At 52.8% G+C, this 11,506-nt stretch overlaps 1 protein-coding gene across 1 annotated transcript; it reads left to right on the top strand.

The window, feature by feature from the left end:
- The first annotated feature begins 2,264 nt into the window (after positions 1–2,264).
- FJX1 (four-jointed box kinase 1) lies at positions 2,265–4,769 on the top strand. The gene has a single exon (XM_082316788.1). It carries the CDS (start codon positions 2,447–2,449, stop codon positions 3,740–3,742), a length of 1,296 nt encoding a protein of 431 aa, XP_082172914.1. The 5' UTR covers positions 2,265–2,446; the 3' UTR covers positions 3,743–4,769.
- Positions 4,770–11,506: the final 6,737 nt, after the last annotated feature.

The raw sequence follows: 11,506 nt of genomic DNA, 5'->3' as shown, positions 1-11,506 counted from the left end.
GCTTCAGGGTCGGAATAGCATGAGACCTCAATTCATGAGTAAAAAGAGGAATGATTACAGCTTGTATTGCATTCGATAGGGAAGCCAGGAGAGTGACTGTTCCTCATTTCAGCAAGTCCCTATGTACATGAGGGACCCAACAGCACTGATGCTCCCAGTTAAAACAGTCGCAGTTAGATGCGAGGTCTTGTCAGAAAAGGCATCAGCCACAGTTTTTGACACGGGCTGGCTGTCCCTTCCATGCCTGGCACTCCCGCTTCTTGCCAACAGACCCCTCCATCCAGGAGTGAGCCCTTCACGTCCGAAGGGCTTCCTACAAGTCGGTCTCCTCGGCCTGGGCCCTGCTGGGGGGGATGGGGACGGGGGCAGCGGGGCCGGGCTGCCCGACCGGCCCTGTCGCTGCCGGCGGCGGCGGCGGCTGCAGCGCGGCGCCGTGACCGGTGGGGGGAGCTGGTGCGACGCGACCGCGCGGCTCCGCGGCGGAGCGGGCGGGAAGCGCTGGCCGTGCTCCCCTCCCGCTCTGCCCGGCTCGGCGCCGGCCGGGGCCGCCCTCCGCCCCGGGGCCGCCGGAGAAACGCTGCCGCCCGCCAACTCTGCGGTGCCGCGGGGCGCGCCGGAGGCAAGGTGGAATAAGGCATCGGCGTCTTACAGCCGGAGCTTCCCTAGGAAGGCTGTGGAGTCCCGGTTTAAAGGGGAATTTGAAGCAAAAGACAGGCAATTCAGCTTCTGCTTTGTTTTTTTTGTTTGATTTTTTTGTTTGTTTTCGAAGTTGTTAAGGTGGATTAGGAGAGTTTGAACGTTTTTAACAAAATCCTGGAAAAGAGAGAATTCCCTTTTTCTTATATTAAAAGAAAATAAATTGCATTCCATCCAACCTGGAAGGCTGTGGTCTGGTTGGAAAACTAGGAGTTGAGATATCTCAAGAGAGCAGGAAGAATTGAGGAGGTGAGAAAGGGATTTTTTCTTTTGCGATGTTTAAGATTCTGTATGTGGTGGTTTTGCTTCGCTGATCCAACTCCAATAACTATTTTGGAGGATAGCCACGGCACTGACTGAAGAAGGGAGAGGTGTTTAATCTAACTCAGCTCGCAAACATGTTCTTCCCCGGAGAGGTCTCCAGTAAAATACAGAAAGAGCAGAGCTAAGCTTCCTTGCCTTGGGAAGGCAGGAAACTGGAAACGGGGGGACAGAGAAATAGCTGCTCTTCTAATCTTCAGTACACACCCGAAAGACCTCAAAGGGACAAAAACCGAAGAGACGTGCCGGCTGTCGTGCCCTGGGGCGGGAAATCCCGCGGGGCGGCACCGCGCCCTGCCGCCGGCTCCGCAGGCTCGGACCTTCCTCTCGGGGGGGTGAAAATGCCAGGACGAGCTGGTCCGCAGGGCGCACGCCCTCACACGCCTGATGGGTGAGCACGCAGCACACACGCGTGTGTAAGGGCGCGAACGGCACTCCCCTCCTCCAGACGGGCCCGCACCGCCTGTCCCCTGCCGCCGCCGACGCGGGAGGAAGCGGTGGAGGAGGTGGGGCTCTGTGGGGTCTCACGGCCGCGCCTCGCCCACGGTTAACGGCCGCCCTGCTCGGCAGGGAGCCTCGGCATCACGCCGCCGTGTCCCGGCTTGGTCCCGGGCGTTCCGGTCCTCGGCCGAGCCGCCCTGTGTGTCCGTGAATGTACCCGTACGTACGTATGCTACATGTGCACGGCGTGGCGTGTCTGTTTTGTGCGATCGCTTTGTGCGACCACCTGCCGGCCCCCAGCGCCGGGCGGGGGGAGCGGAGGGGGTGCCGATCCCCCGGTGACCGCGGCGCGACCCCGCCGTGCCGGCGTGGGCGCGAGGCGGCGCGGCCGCGTCCGGAGGCTCCGCGGGCGCCCGTGCCCCGGCGCGGGGGGCGCCCCGCCGGCGTGCGCGCCCCCTCCCCTTCCTCCTTCCCCTCCCCCTCCCCCGGCGTGCAGGCTCCTTTGTGCGGCCTGCAGCGGGGAGGGGGAAGCGGCGCAGCCGAGCGCCCCTGCCGCAGCGCTCTCCCTTCCCGCGGGCGGGCGGCCGGCGCGGCCCCCACGCCACGCCACGCCACGCCACCCCCCCGCCCCCACCCTTCCGCCTCCTCGACGGGGCGCCCCGCCGCGGGTGAGAGCCGGCCGCCACTGCCGCGCGGGGCATCGCCGCTTTAAGCGAAGGGCCACGCCGGGAGACGGGGCGGGCCGGGCGCGCCCCCCCGGCTCCCCCACGTGGTGCGGGTGCCCGTGCCTCCCGGCCGCCGGCAGAGCTGGGTGCACACAGCGCAGGGCTGCCGCCGGGGTTCACCGGGCTCGCCTGCTCCCGCTGCCGCTCCGCGGGCGGCTGGTCCGGCCCGGCCCGCGGCCATGCGCCAGCGCCGCGCCGAGCGGCCGAGCGGCGGGGCTGCACCGCCGCCGCGTCCCGCGGCAGCGGCGTGAAGCGGCGAGAGGATGAAGCGGGCGAGGCGGGCCGCGCCGGGCCCCCTGCCCGTGCTGGGGCTGCTGCTCCTGGGCGCCCTGCCGGGGCTCTGGACGGTGCTGCTGCGGCGGGAGGCGGCGGCGCAGCCGGAGCCGCAGCCGGAGCCGCGCCCGCCCGCGGGGCCGCCCCCGGGGCGGTGGGGCTGGGGGCGCTCCCCGGCGGCGCGGGGCGAGCCCGGCGGCGGTGAGCAGAAAACTTTCCGGACGCTGCTGGCGGTGCCGGCGGCGGTGGCGGGCCGGGAGGAGCGGGGCGGCGAAGGGCGGTTCGCTGCGGCCGGCTCGCCGCCGCCGGCCGCTGCCGCCGCCTCTCCGGTGGAGCGGGGCATCTTCTGGAGCCGTGAGCTGGAGGAGCAGGTGCCGCCGGGCTTCGCGGCGGAGGAGGCGGCGGCGTGGCTGTCGGCCGCCCGCGCCGCCCGCGTGGCCTCGCTGGAGCGGGGCGGCTGCGGGCGCAGCTCCAACCGGCTGGCGCGGCTGTCGGACGGGAGCCGCGCCTGCGTCCGCTACGGTATCAACCCGGAGCAGATCCAAGGCGAGGCGCTCTCATACCATCTGGCCGGGGTGCTGGGCATGCAGGAGCGGCTGCCGCCCATGGCCCTCGCCCTGGTGGAGGCCCGCGGGCGGCAGTGGGAGCCGGTGCGGGAGGAGCTGCGCGGCTCGCACTGGGCCGAAGGCGCCGTGGTCAGCATGACCCGCTGGGTGGACAACCTCACCGCCGTGGTGGCCCCCGCGCCCTGGGGCGCGGAGGCGGGCGCCGGCTGGCGGCTGCAGCCGCTGTCGGCTGGGGAGCTGGGCAGCCTGCCGCCGTCGCAGCTGGTGGAACTGGTGCAGTGGAGCGATCTGATCCTCTTCGATTACCTCACGGCCAACTTCGACCGCCTGGTCAGCAACCTCTTCAGCCTGCAGTGGGACCCGCGGGTGATGCGCCGCGCCACCAGCAACCTGCTCCGCGCTCCTGACGGCGGGCTCGTCTTCCTGGACAACGAGGCGGGGCTGGTGCACGGCTACCGCCTCCTCGCCATGTGGGACCCCTACAACGAGCCGCTGCTCCGCTCCGTCTGCGTCTTCCGCGAGGGCACGGCGCGGCGCGTCGCCGAGCTGCACCGCCGCCGCAGCGCCGCCGCCGAGCTGCGCCGCCGCTACCGGGCGCGGGAGCCGCTCTGGGCGCGCCTTGGCTTCCTCTCGGAGCGGCAGGCCGAGCTGCTACAGGCCCGCGTCGACTTCGTGCACCGCCACATCGCCCACTGCCGCGCACAGGCCGCCGTGCTCTGACGGCCCCGGGCACCCCGGGCAGCAGAGGGTGGTGGCGAGAGCCGGCTGCCCGCATCGCTCCGGTTTTTCTCCCCTCCGAGGGAGCGGGACTTACTTGCCCCGGCGGCCGCCGAAGGCTGGGGCGGACCCTGCCCGCCACCTCGGTGCTCGATGCCCCGCGACTGCCGGGTCGGACCCTGCCGGGGATGGGGGGGCCGCCGGGCGCGGACGCTCACGTTCGGGTGCGGGTAGTAATGGGCTACCTGCCTGCCGGGGCTGTCGAGAGGAGTAATTAATTCGCGTATGTCAAGATCTCTGAAGATGCAGAGTGCATCTGGTATAATTATAGCCGAGTTCCACTCCGGGGCTCTATTCCCAGAGCTTGAAACAACGAGAGGATTCAGCATCTTGAGTGCTTTTCTTAACTCTCTTGGTGCACTCGCCCTCGTAAGAGACCTTATAGGAAGGAAAGCTGTCGTCTTGGTCTGGATTGGGGTCGACTACCTTTTCTTTCGAAAGGAGGCAGGCGGAAACAGTTTTTTATATATTCTTTTGCAACAGCATATTTAAGTATGAATGTTGATATTCATAGACCAAGAACTGATTGCACAATAGGGGAGCCCCTAACTAGCAAAACTGCCCTATTTATGAAGCTTGTTTCTTACCGATTCTCTTTAACGAGAGTGAACCTTTCTGCTGATTGTTAAATCTCTCTTGTCGACGAGAAGTGTATAGGAAGTCCATACTCCGTTTGCTCTTAGTCTTTGTTGTGGATGCATCTGGTTAAACTGTTTTGATTCTTAAGCGTTTGCTTGTAATCATCACCTTCATCGTTTCAGCTGACCGGTAAAGTAACTGACTAATGGGTGACACAAGAGGATCTCCCAGGTTTTAAAAACATTGCTATGTGCTAAGACTTTGACACAATAGTTAAAGTGGAGGAAAAACTCTTTCATGCACTTTACTTTGACTTTTTAATTTTTTATAAAAGAAGACCTTTTTATTTTACAAAGTTTGCCTTTGGTGTACATTGTATATGTTCATAAGCTTTTCTGTAACATACTAAAGAAACTGATATTTCAGTAAAGTGCGTAATGTTTTGCCTTCTTTGTCCTGAACGTTTGCCTGAGCTTTGACAGGGAAGCGCACACCTCCTCAGTCTTCCCTGATGGGCGATGGAGACCACTTCCTTCCAGCTTCTCACTCCACCGAACTGAAAGAACTTTTACTTGTTTCCTCCGAGGCAAGGAGGCTTTCAAATGCTACCCTTCTCTCTCTTTCCTAGCTGTTGTGTCACTGAAAGGGCAAAAGCTCTTCGAGTGGCTAAAATAGTGTGACTATTGCATACTTTAACAGACTTTTGTCTGTTTTTTAAAGGCTGAAATGGACTGCCTTGACTAGCACTGAGAGAACTGAAGCAGTTAGTTTCAGCAAACTAGTATAGATGGTGTGGGCTTAGCTGCTGGGACTGGGTACCAGCCTCTTAATACAGGTCATGTCAAGTGTTACTGTACGAGAAATGTCCCTGAAGGTGGTGGTTGCTTTCAGTGGGTGTTTATACTCATTCTCAGTCCTCTCTTCCCATTTTGGTTATCTTTGCAATGAGGGTTGACGCAGAATTGAAGAACAGGAAAGCTTTTCAATCTTGCTAAAATAGTTGGTGGTTTTTTCTCCACAAAAATTTTGTTTTAGGTAGGGTGAAGTGGTAGCAGTGGGTGTACAAAATAAAATATCTGCATCTCTTGTTTGCTTTTTTACATGTACCAATATTCATAGAAGAGGCCATTGTATGGCTCAAACTACAGCCAGAATAAGGACAAAGGACAAACTAATCCTCTTTAAACTCCAAATGCCGGTATATATCCTGCTATAATCAAACAGCAGCATAATCTCTTCTACATCTGGACAGGCACCTCTCTTGATGAAGGCAGCAGCATGCTCAGTGGCTGCTACACCAGTAGGTGCTGTCTTCAGTATGTCGAGCGCTAACCTTCCCCTGAACTCAGAGAGGGCTGTGCATTCATGCCTGCAGGAGGTCTTTAGTCTGTTAATATTAATTTATTTAGATTAAACTTCACAGAAAGACAATTTTCTGTGGCCATTACAGTGTTCTCCTTTTTTTTTTTTTAATAGAATAACAGTTTTACAAACAACTTAAAATTAATGGTCGATTAGTTAGCTATACTAGATATGGCAACTGTGTGTATGAGTATTTATTTTAAAATGTACCAGGAGCCTCCAAGACTAGCTTTCATTCAACTGCTTAACTGACAAGGCTCTCTATTGAACTTGTATTTATAGTTCACTGCATTTATCTCTCCAAACAATGCACAGAATCCCATGTGACATTCCTTTTCCATTTACATGATAATACACAATTTAACTGTGTAATTCTTAATTCTTCTTTAGTGTTGCTTTGTAAGTCGAATGCAGCAGCTCTGTCGCATTCACCTCATGAAAATACATTTAAATAATGAAGTGCTGGCATAAATTTTAAACAACTGTGAAGAGCAAACTCCTGTGCCACAAACATCTAAGGTTTCATTTATGTTTAAGTACTTCTATAAGTACGGCATAACTGTGGTTTTGACGGCTAATGGGAAATAAGTCTCCTTTGCAACGTCCTTAGAGCCAGAGCCTAGATAATTACACCTCTGAAGAAGAAACATGGTTTTCTATTTGGTGACTGGTAACTACCTCAAGTTATATATAGGTTACATGTTCAAAAATGGCATAGTTGTAGGTTGATGTGAAACTAGAGATGCTGTGCTGGAGAAGCTGTGCCCTACTGGGAAATGTGTTTATTCAAAGGGGATGGAGAACACTAGCTTGGATGGATGATGATACTTCATTTCGTTGCTGCACTTTATTCTTCTGGTACAGATCATCATGCCAGAGAAAGTGTTGAATTACCATCACATTAAGGAAAACTTACTTTCTACTGTGTTTTCTTTAAGGCAAACGGTGCTTTGCAAATTAGTGGTCTGGTACACTTTTTGCATGACATTTTAGCTGTATATGCTGTCTGATGTTTGACTATCTTCCTGCAGAACCAAGGGGTGAAACTCTGTAAAACTTTTTGTAGTATAATTTCGATGGCACTTGTCTAACTGCTTTCTTCCAGTGGAGTTTCCTTTGAGTTACAGTAATCGGACAGGCAAGGAAGACCCTTGCTTATTTGAGAGCAAGAAGACTTCAGGACCTGGAAGTTGTGAGTAGAAGGTTGTTCTCGATAAAAGGATCAGCCAGTTCTGGCTGTGCATTGCCGGCAGCTCGGCAGCACTTTACCTGAGGCTCAAGGAACCGGCTGCGCAACTCGTATCAGAATAGGGCTGTAGGGCTTTAGGCTTCACTCAGCAGAACACCTAAGGATACACTTAACTTCCCACCCCTTTTCACAGGCTTTCAGTGAAGTATGTGCTTACAGGCTGGCTGCACTGGTGCCTCCGTCAGATGTGGGCTGTCGCACAGATCTGAGAAGACTCTTGAAAAGGTTGAGTGGGGTTGGCAGCATGCTGTCTGTCCCAGATGTGAGACAGGAGGTCTGGTTTTTGGATCTGTGGAGACTCATGTGCTTAACTGATAACACTAGCTTCAGAAAAAAACAGGAAAAAAATATCTAGAGGATGTTGTAATTTGAATGCACTTCATTCACTCCCATATTTCTGTATGTTTCCCTGATTAAATTCAGAATGCCTCCCCCAGATTTTTTCTTTCATTGGAATCTAAGGAGGCGTGTAGGGTAGGGGTTGTTACTACTCCCAGTTTGAGTTCATAGTCACTGGGATGTTACCTCCAAACCCTACTAGTGTGAAGGGAGGACCGAGTTCACAGTTTCTGAGAACTGCCTAAGGGATATCAAAATTGTGCTTGCAGTGGCTACTGCATGCTCAGGGAGCACTGGACAGCAGAGCCTGGGTGAATTCAGTGGGGTTCCCACTTAGTGAAAAAAGCAAGACTGGCATTCACAGCACAAACCTCCTTTGCTTTTGTTTGCTTGCATCTGAAGTAATTTCCAATCTGGATTTATTTTCATTGTGGGTTTCCCTTTGAGAATTTTCCTTTGAGAATTTTCCTCACTGCTTGGGAAGCTCTTCCCAGGCGCAGAGTCCCCTCACCTCTCACACAAAAGCAGCTGCCCTGGGGATGCAGCCGAGTCGACCGCTGGTGCCACGCTTCCCTGCCAGACTGAGGCCGTGTCAGCCCGTTCAAAGATTTGGGAAATAACTTGGGGCCAGTGGAAGACAGTGAAAATATAGTTAGGTACACTTTGCCTTACTGGGCGTACAGCACACTTTTAACATCACCAGCATAGTCTTTGTGGTTTGCTTTCCCTTTGAAGTTCAGTGCATTTTTTTAATGGTAATAATACTTAGAATTTTCTCACTGACATTACTAGGTGGTCCAGGACTAGCTTGGATACGAGATCATATTAAGACTTAATCCCATTTTGCATGTTATTCCTACTTTGCAACCACAGCATAAAATTTAATCGCTCCTTCAGAGCTGCGCTCCCTGGGTTGCACACGGTGAACCTCCCACAAGAGCGGGCTGGGCTGCACACTAAGCAGTGCCTGCCAGGCGCCCGCACAGCTCCTGCAACTCTCAATGACCTAGAAAACCTTTTACCTTGCTGTTTGTGGTGCTAATGTAGCTGCCCCCACTGAAGTAATGCGCACTCATCCGAGCAGAAGTTATTTCCCAACATGGTAACTCACGTTCAAAAAAAAGAGTATTTTGTTATGAATCAACAAGTGTTTTAACAACCATTATCAGTCCCACCCTCAGGGTCTCTTTAATCTAACTCAGTGTACTTTGCATATGGGGCAGGAACAAGGAATTAAACCTGTAACATCTTAACTCCCTCTCGTGCTGTGGCTTTCTATTGCCCACTCCAAGCGGAGGTGCAGGATGAGCTCATGGGAAAGAAGCATACACAGAGGCCCGTGTGAATCAGGACCGCTGCTGGGTGCAGGTGTGAAAGGAGCTGGTGCAGAAAAAGGAAGGAGAGTAATCCCGTCTGAAAGCAAGCCAGCGCTGCGCTCAAGGAAGAGAGCTCCAGCTGGATCATTGGAGGATGAACAACAGTAAAAGAGGGTCTGATGCTGCAATTGGACTGGCTGTTTCTGAGCGATCCTGCTATTCAACCACTTCTTGTGGGTTTGGGGTTGTGGGGTTTTGTGTGTGTGGCACTCGGACCATTTCTGCAAGGAAATAAGGGAAGACTGACTGCAAAATGCAGCTATCACCGACGCAGGGAAAATTGAGCAGATATCTTGAAGACCCAGACCCCTCCAGTTTCTGCCCAGGGAAGGAAACGCAAGTAGGGGCATTTCAGATAGGATACAAGCAGAATGCAAGCTGGGGAAGAGTAGGTTGCAGCATATTGTAATACAGTTAATACAGGCAGATTTAAATTGCACCGTTGTATGTACTGCCAGGATATCATCAAGCTTGTCTGCTGTCACCTGGGCTTTTTTAAGTGCCACACAGTGTCAAGCCGGTTCTTGGTGTCAAGCCAGCAGAAGGTGTTTTCAAAGTACTCAAAGGCATGAAAGTTCCAAAAAAGAAATAGATTTTGAGGCACTTAAATGTAGGCGAATTCCGCCCCAGCTATGTCTGCAGCAATGGGACGTGTTCAATGAATTCATGTGTGCCATTTTGCGAGGTATAGAAAGACACAGGAACAAAGGGGAAAGCACTCCAGAAAAGGACAGAGAAACAGTTGAATCCTTGCAGATGCTGGGGATGGCAAGTGGCAAACATTCTTTGAGGAAATTGCACAGGTGTGGAGGCAGCATGTCCCCCACAGCCCCTTCCTCCACCTTCCGTGACAGGTTTCCTGCAACAACCTCTGAAATGGGTCTTTTCTAGGTAGCCTCTGTCACAGAACAAGGAGAAAAATGTGTGTACCAGGAGGGCTTCGGGCCTTCCCCTGTGTAGACCACTGACAATTTGTGATCTTGAAAGCACAGGTTCATTTTCAAAACCTGTCATTAAATGTTTTTGTTATCTGATGGATTTCAGCCTGCGTAACATTATGTATGTTCAATAATTTTTACTGCCCTCAATATTTAATTCAACCCGTTCAATATTATTTACCAAAACTCAGGAAATGTTGAACATGTTTTTACCTTCCCTGTTCTGAGTTGTGAGCAGTTCATTAAAAAGCTCCCTTTTGGTGCCATAAAACCCATGTATATAATTTAATATCCAAGTATGTAACAGCCCAGGGTTTCCCAAACTATTTGGACTAGGGGATGCTGTCAGCCTCGAGGCATCCTCAGAGCTTACATCTGCAGCTCTGTGATGGTGAGGATTCACAGAGGTTTGGGGTCGGTGTGGTTTTGGGTGAGGAGTGAGGCTGGGAGGGCCCCCTTGCTGCTGCCACTCACTGCTCCTCACGTTCTCCAAAAGCACATGCAGTAGTTAAAATTACTGCTTGTACAGACTGAGTTGAAGTTGATTTTCCTCTTTTAACTGAAATATAGCTGAAGGGCTTTGTTTCCAAAGGTATTTCACAGAAAGCAAAAGGCAGCTGTTAAAGTGCCCATGTCTGTTCCCATCCCCACCGTGAACCACTCCTCTCTTAAACTCCTTCTTCTGCCGAAAGCCTTCTCCCCTCATGGCTGGGATCTTAAAAAATGCCTTGCAGTGAGGACAGACAAGCATTTACCTCAAGTGATACTAACATGCTAATGCAACCTGATAATGAGGTAAGGAACAAACACGTTTGGTATCAGTATCTCCAACCCCAGCACAAAAGAAGAGGGGTGTATTTCTGCATATCATGTGTTTCAGTTGTTGTAGAAGTCATTTTTTAGCTCCAATAAGAATCGAAAGACTTGTTGAAGCCTTAGACTGCAAGCTGTGAACTTTCACCTAGATACGCTGACCATATGCTGAACTCTTAGCTACATGAAGGAAGGCCCTTAAACCGGTGCAAACCAGGAAGATAAGGTAGCCGAAACCATCGGCAGAAGCTGCAACTATTCAAGATAAGAAAAGGAGTGTCCTGCCTGGAGACTGAGAAAGGATCCAATAAGGAACAAGAAGACCCCCAGACCCAAATATTACTATTGGACTGAACCATCACATGAGGGGAGGGGAATTTAGACTGTAAGGGTATAATTACCCAGGGATTCCTTTGTTTGGGGTCCCTCCCTGGAGGCACCCAGCTCAAGCTGCTCTTCACTGCTGTACCACTCAATAAATTCGCCTGGTGTACATCATGTCGGAAACTCTGCTTCGGGGAAACCTAGGGTCGAGCCTGAGGGGAGAGAAAGCACCTGAGGGTGAGTGTGTGTGTGAGTGAGCGAGGAGTCGAAAAGGGGCACCCATCAGCTCGATGGAACTGCCCTCTGTGAAGGGACTCCAGTCCTAGCAGTTAAAGTTTCGGGTGGTGCGTGTGACTCCCTGAATGGTGTGTGAATGCTCAGGCGGTTGCTGCTCCCATAACACAGTCAAAGGAGTCATAATTTTTTAATGCTTCTGTCTTGCCAGTTTCCTTTTTGTGTCCTGCTGTGGGGGAAAGGGCATTAACAAACTATGGTTTAAAGCTGCTGTTGTGAATTTTTTTTATCCATACATGATTTCTTGTAGACAAGCTAGGAGTCTGCTTGCAGTATTTACTTGTTTAAGTGATTGCAGTTAGTCAATTTGCTTTAGTTTAGCTGGGTCACCTTCATCATCCCCAAAGTTTTCAATGCCCTTTAGTATGTTCAAGCTAAGGAAAAGTAACCCCTTCCTTTGTTTTGTTAAAAACATACAGGATTTTCTCATCTG

The sequence above is a fragment of the Platalea leucorodia genome (genome assembly GCF_965183815.1).
Source record: "Platalea leucorodia genome assembly, chromosome: 7".
NCBI lineage: Eukaryota > Metazoa > Chordata > Aves > Pelecaniformes > Threskiornithidae > Platalea > Platalea leucorodia.
Note: the sequence above shows the minus strand (reverse complement) of the source record. Positions and strands in the feature narration are given on the sequence as shown.

Bases quoted from the DNA above. Each gene is read 5' to 3' on its own strand.
- FJX1 (XM_082316788.1), top strand. From the start codon at position 2,447: ATGAAGCGGGCGAGGCGGGCCGCGCCGGGCCCCCTGCCCGTGCTGGGG.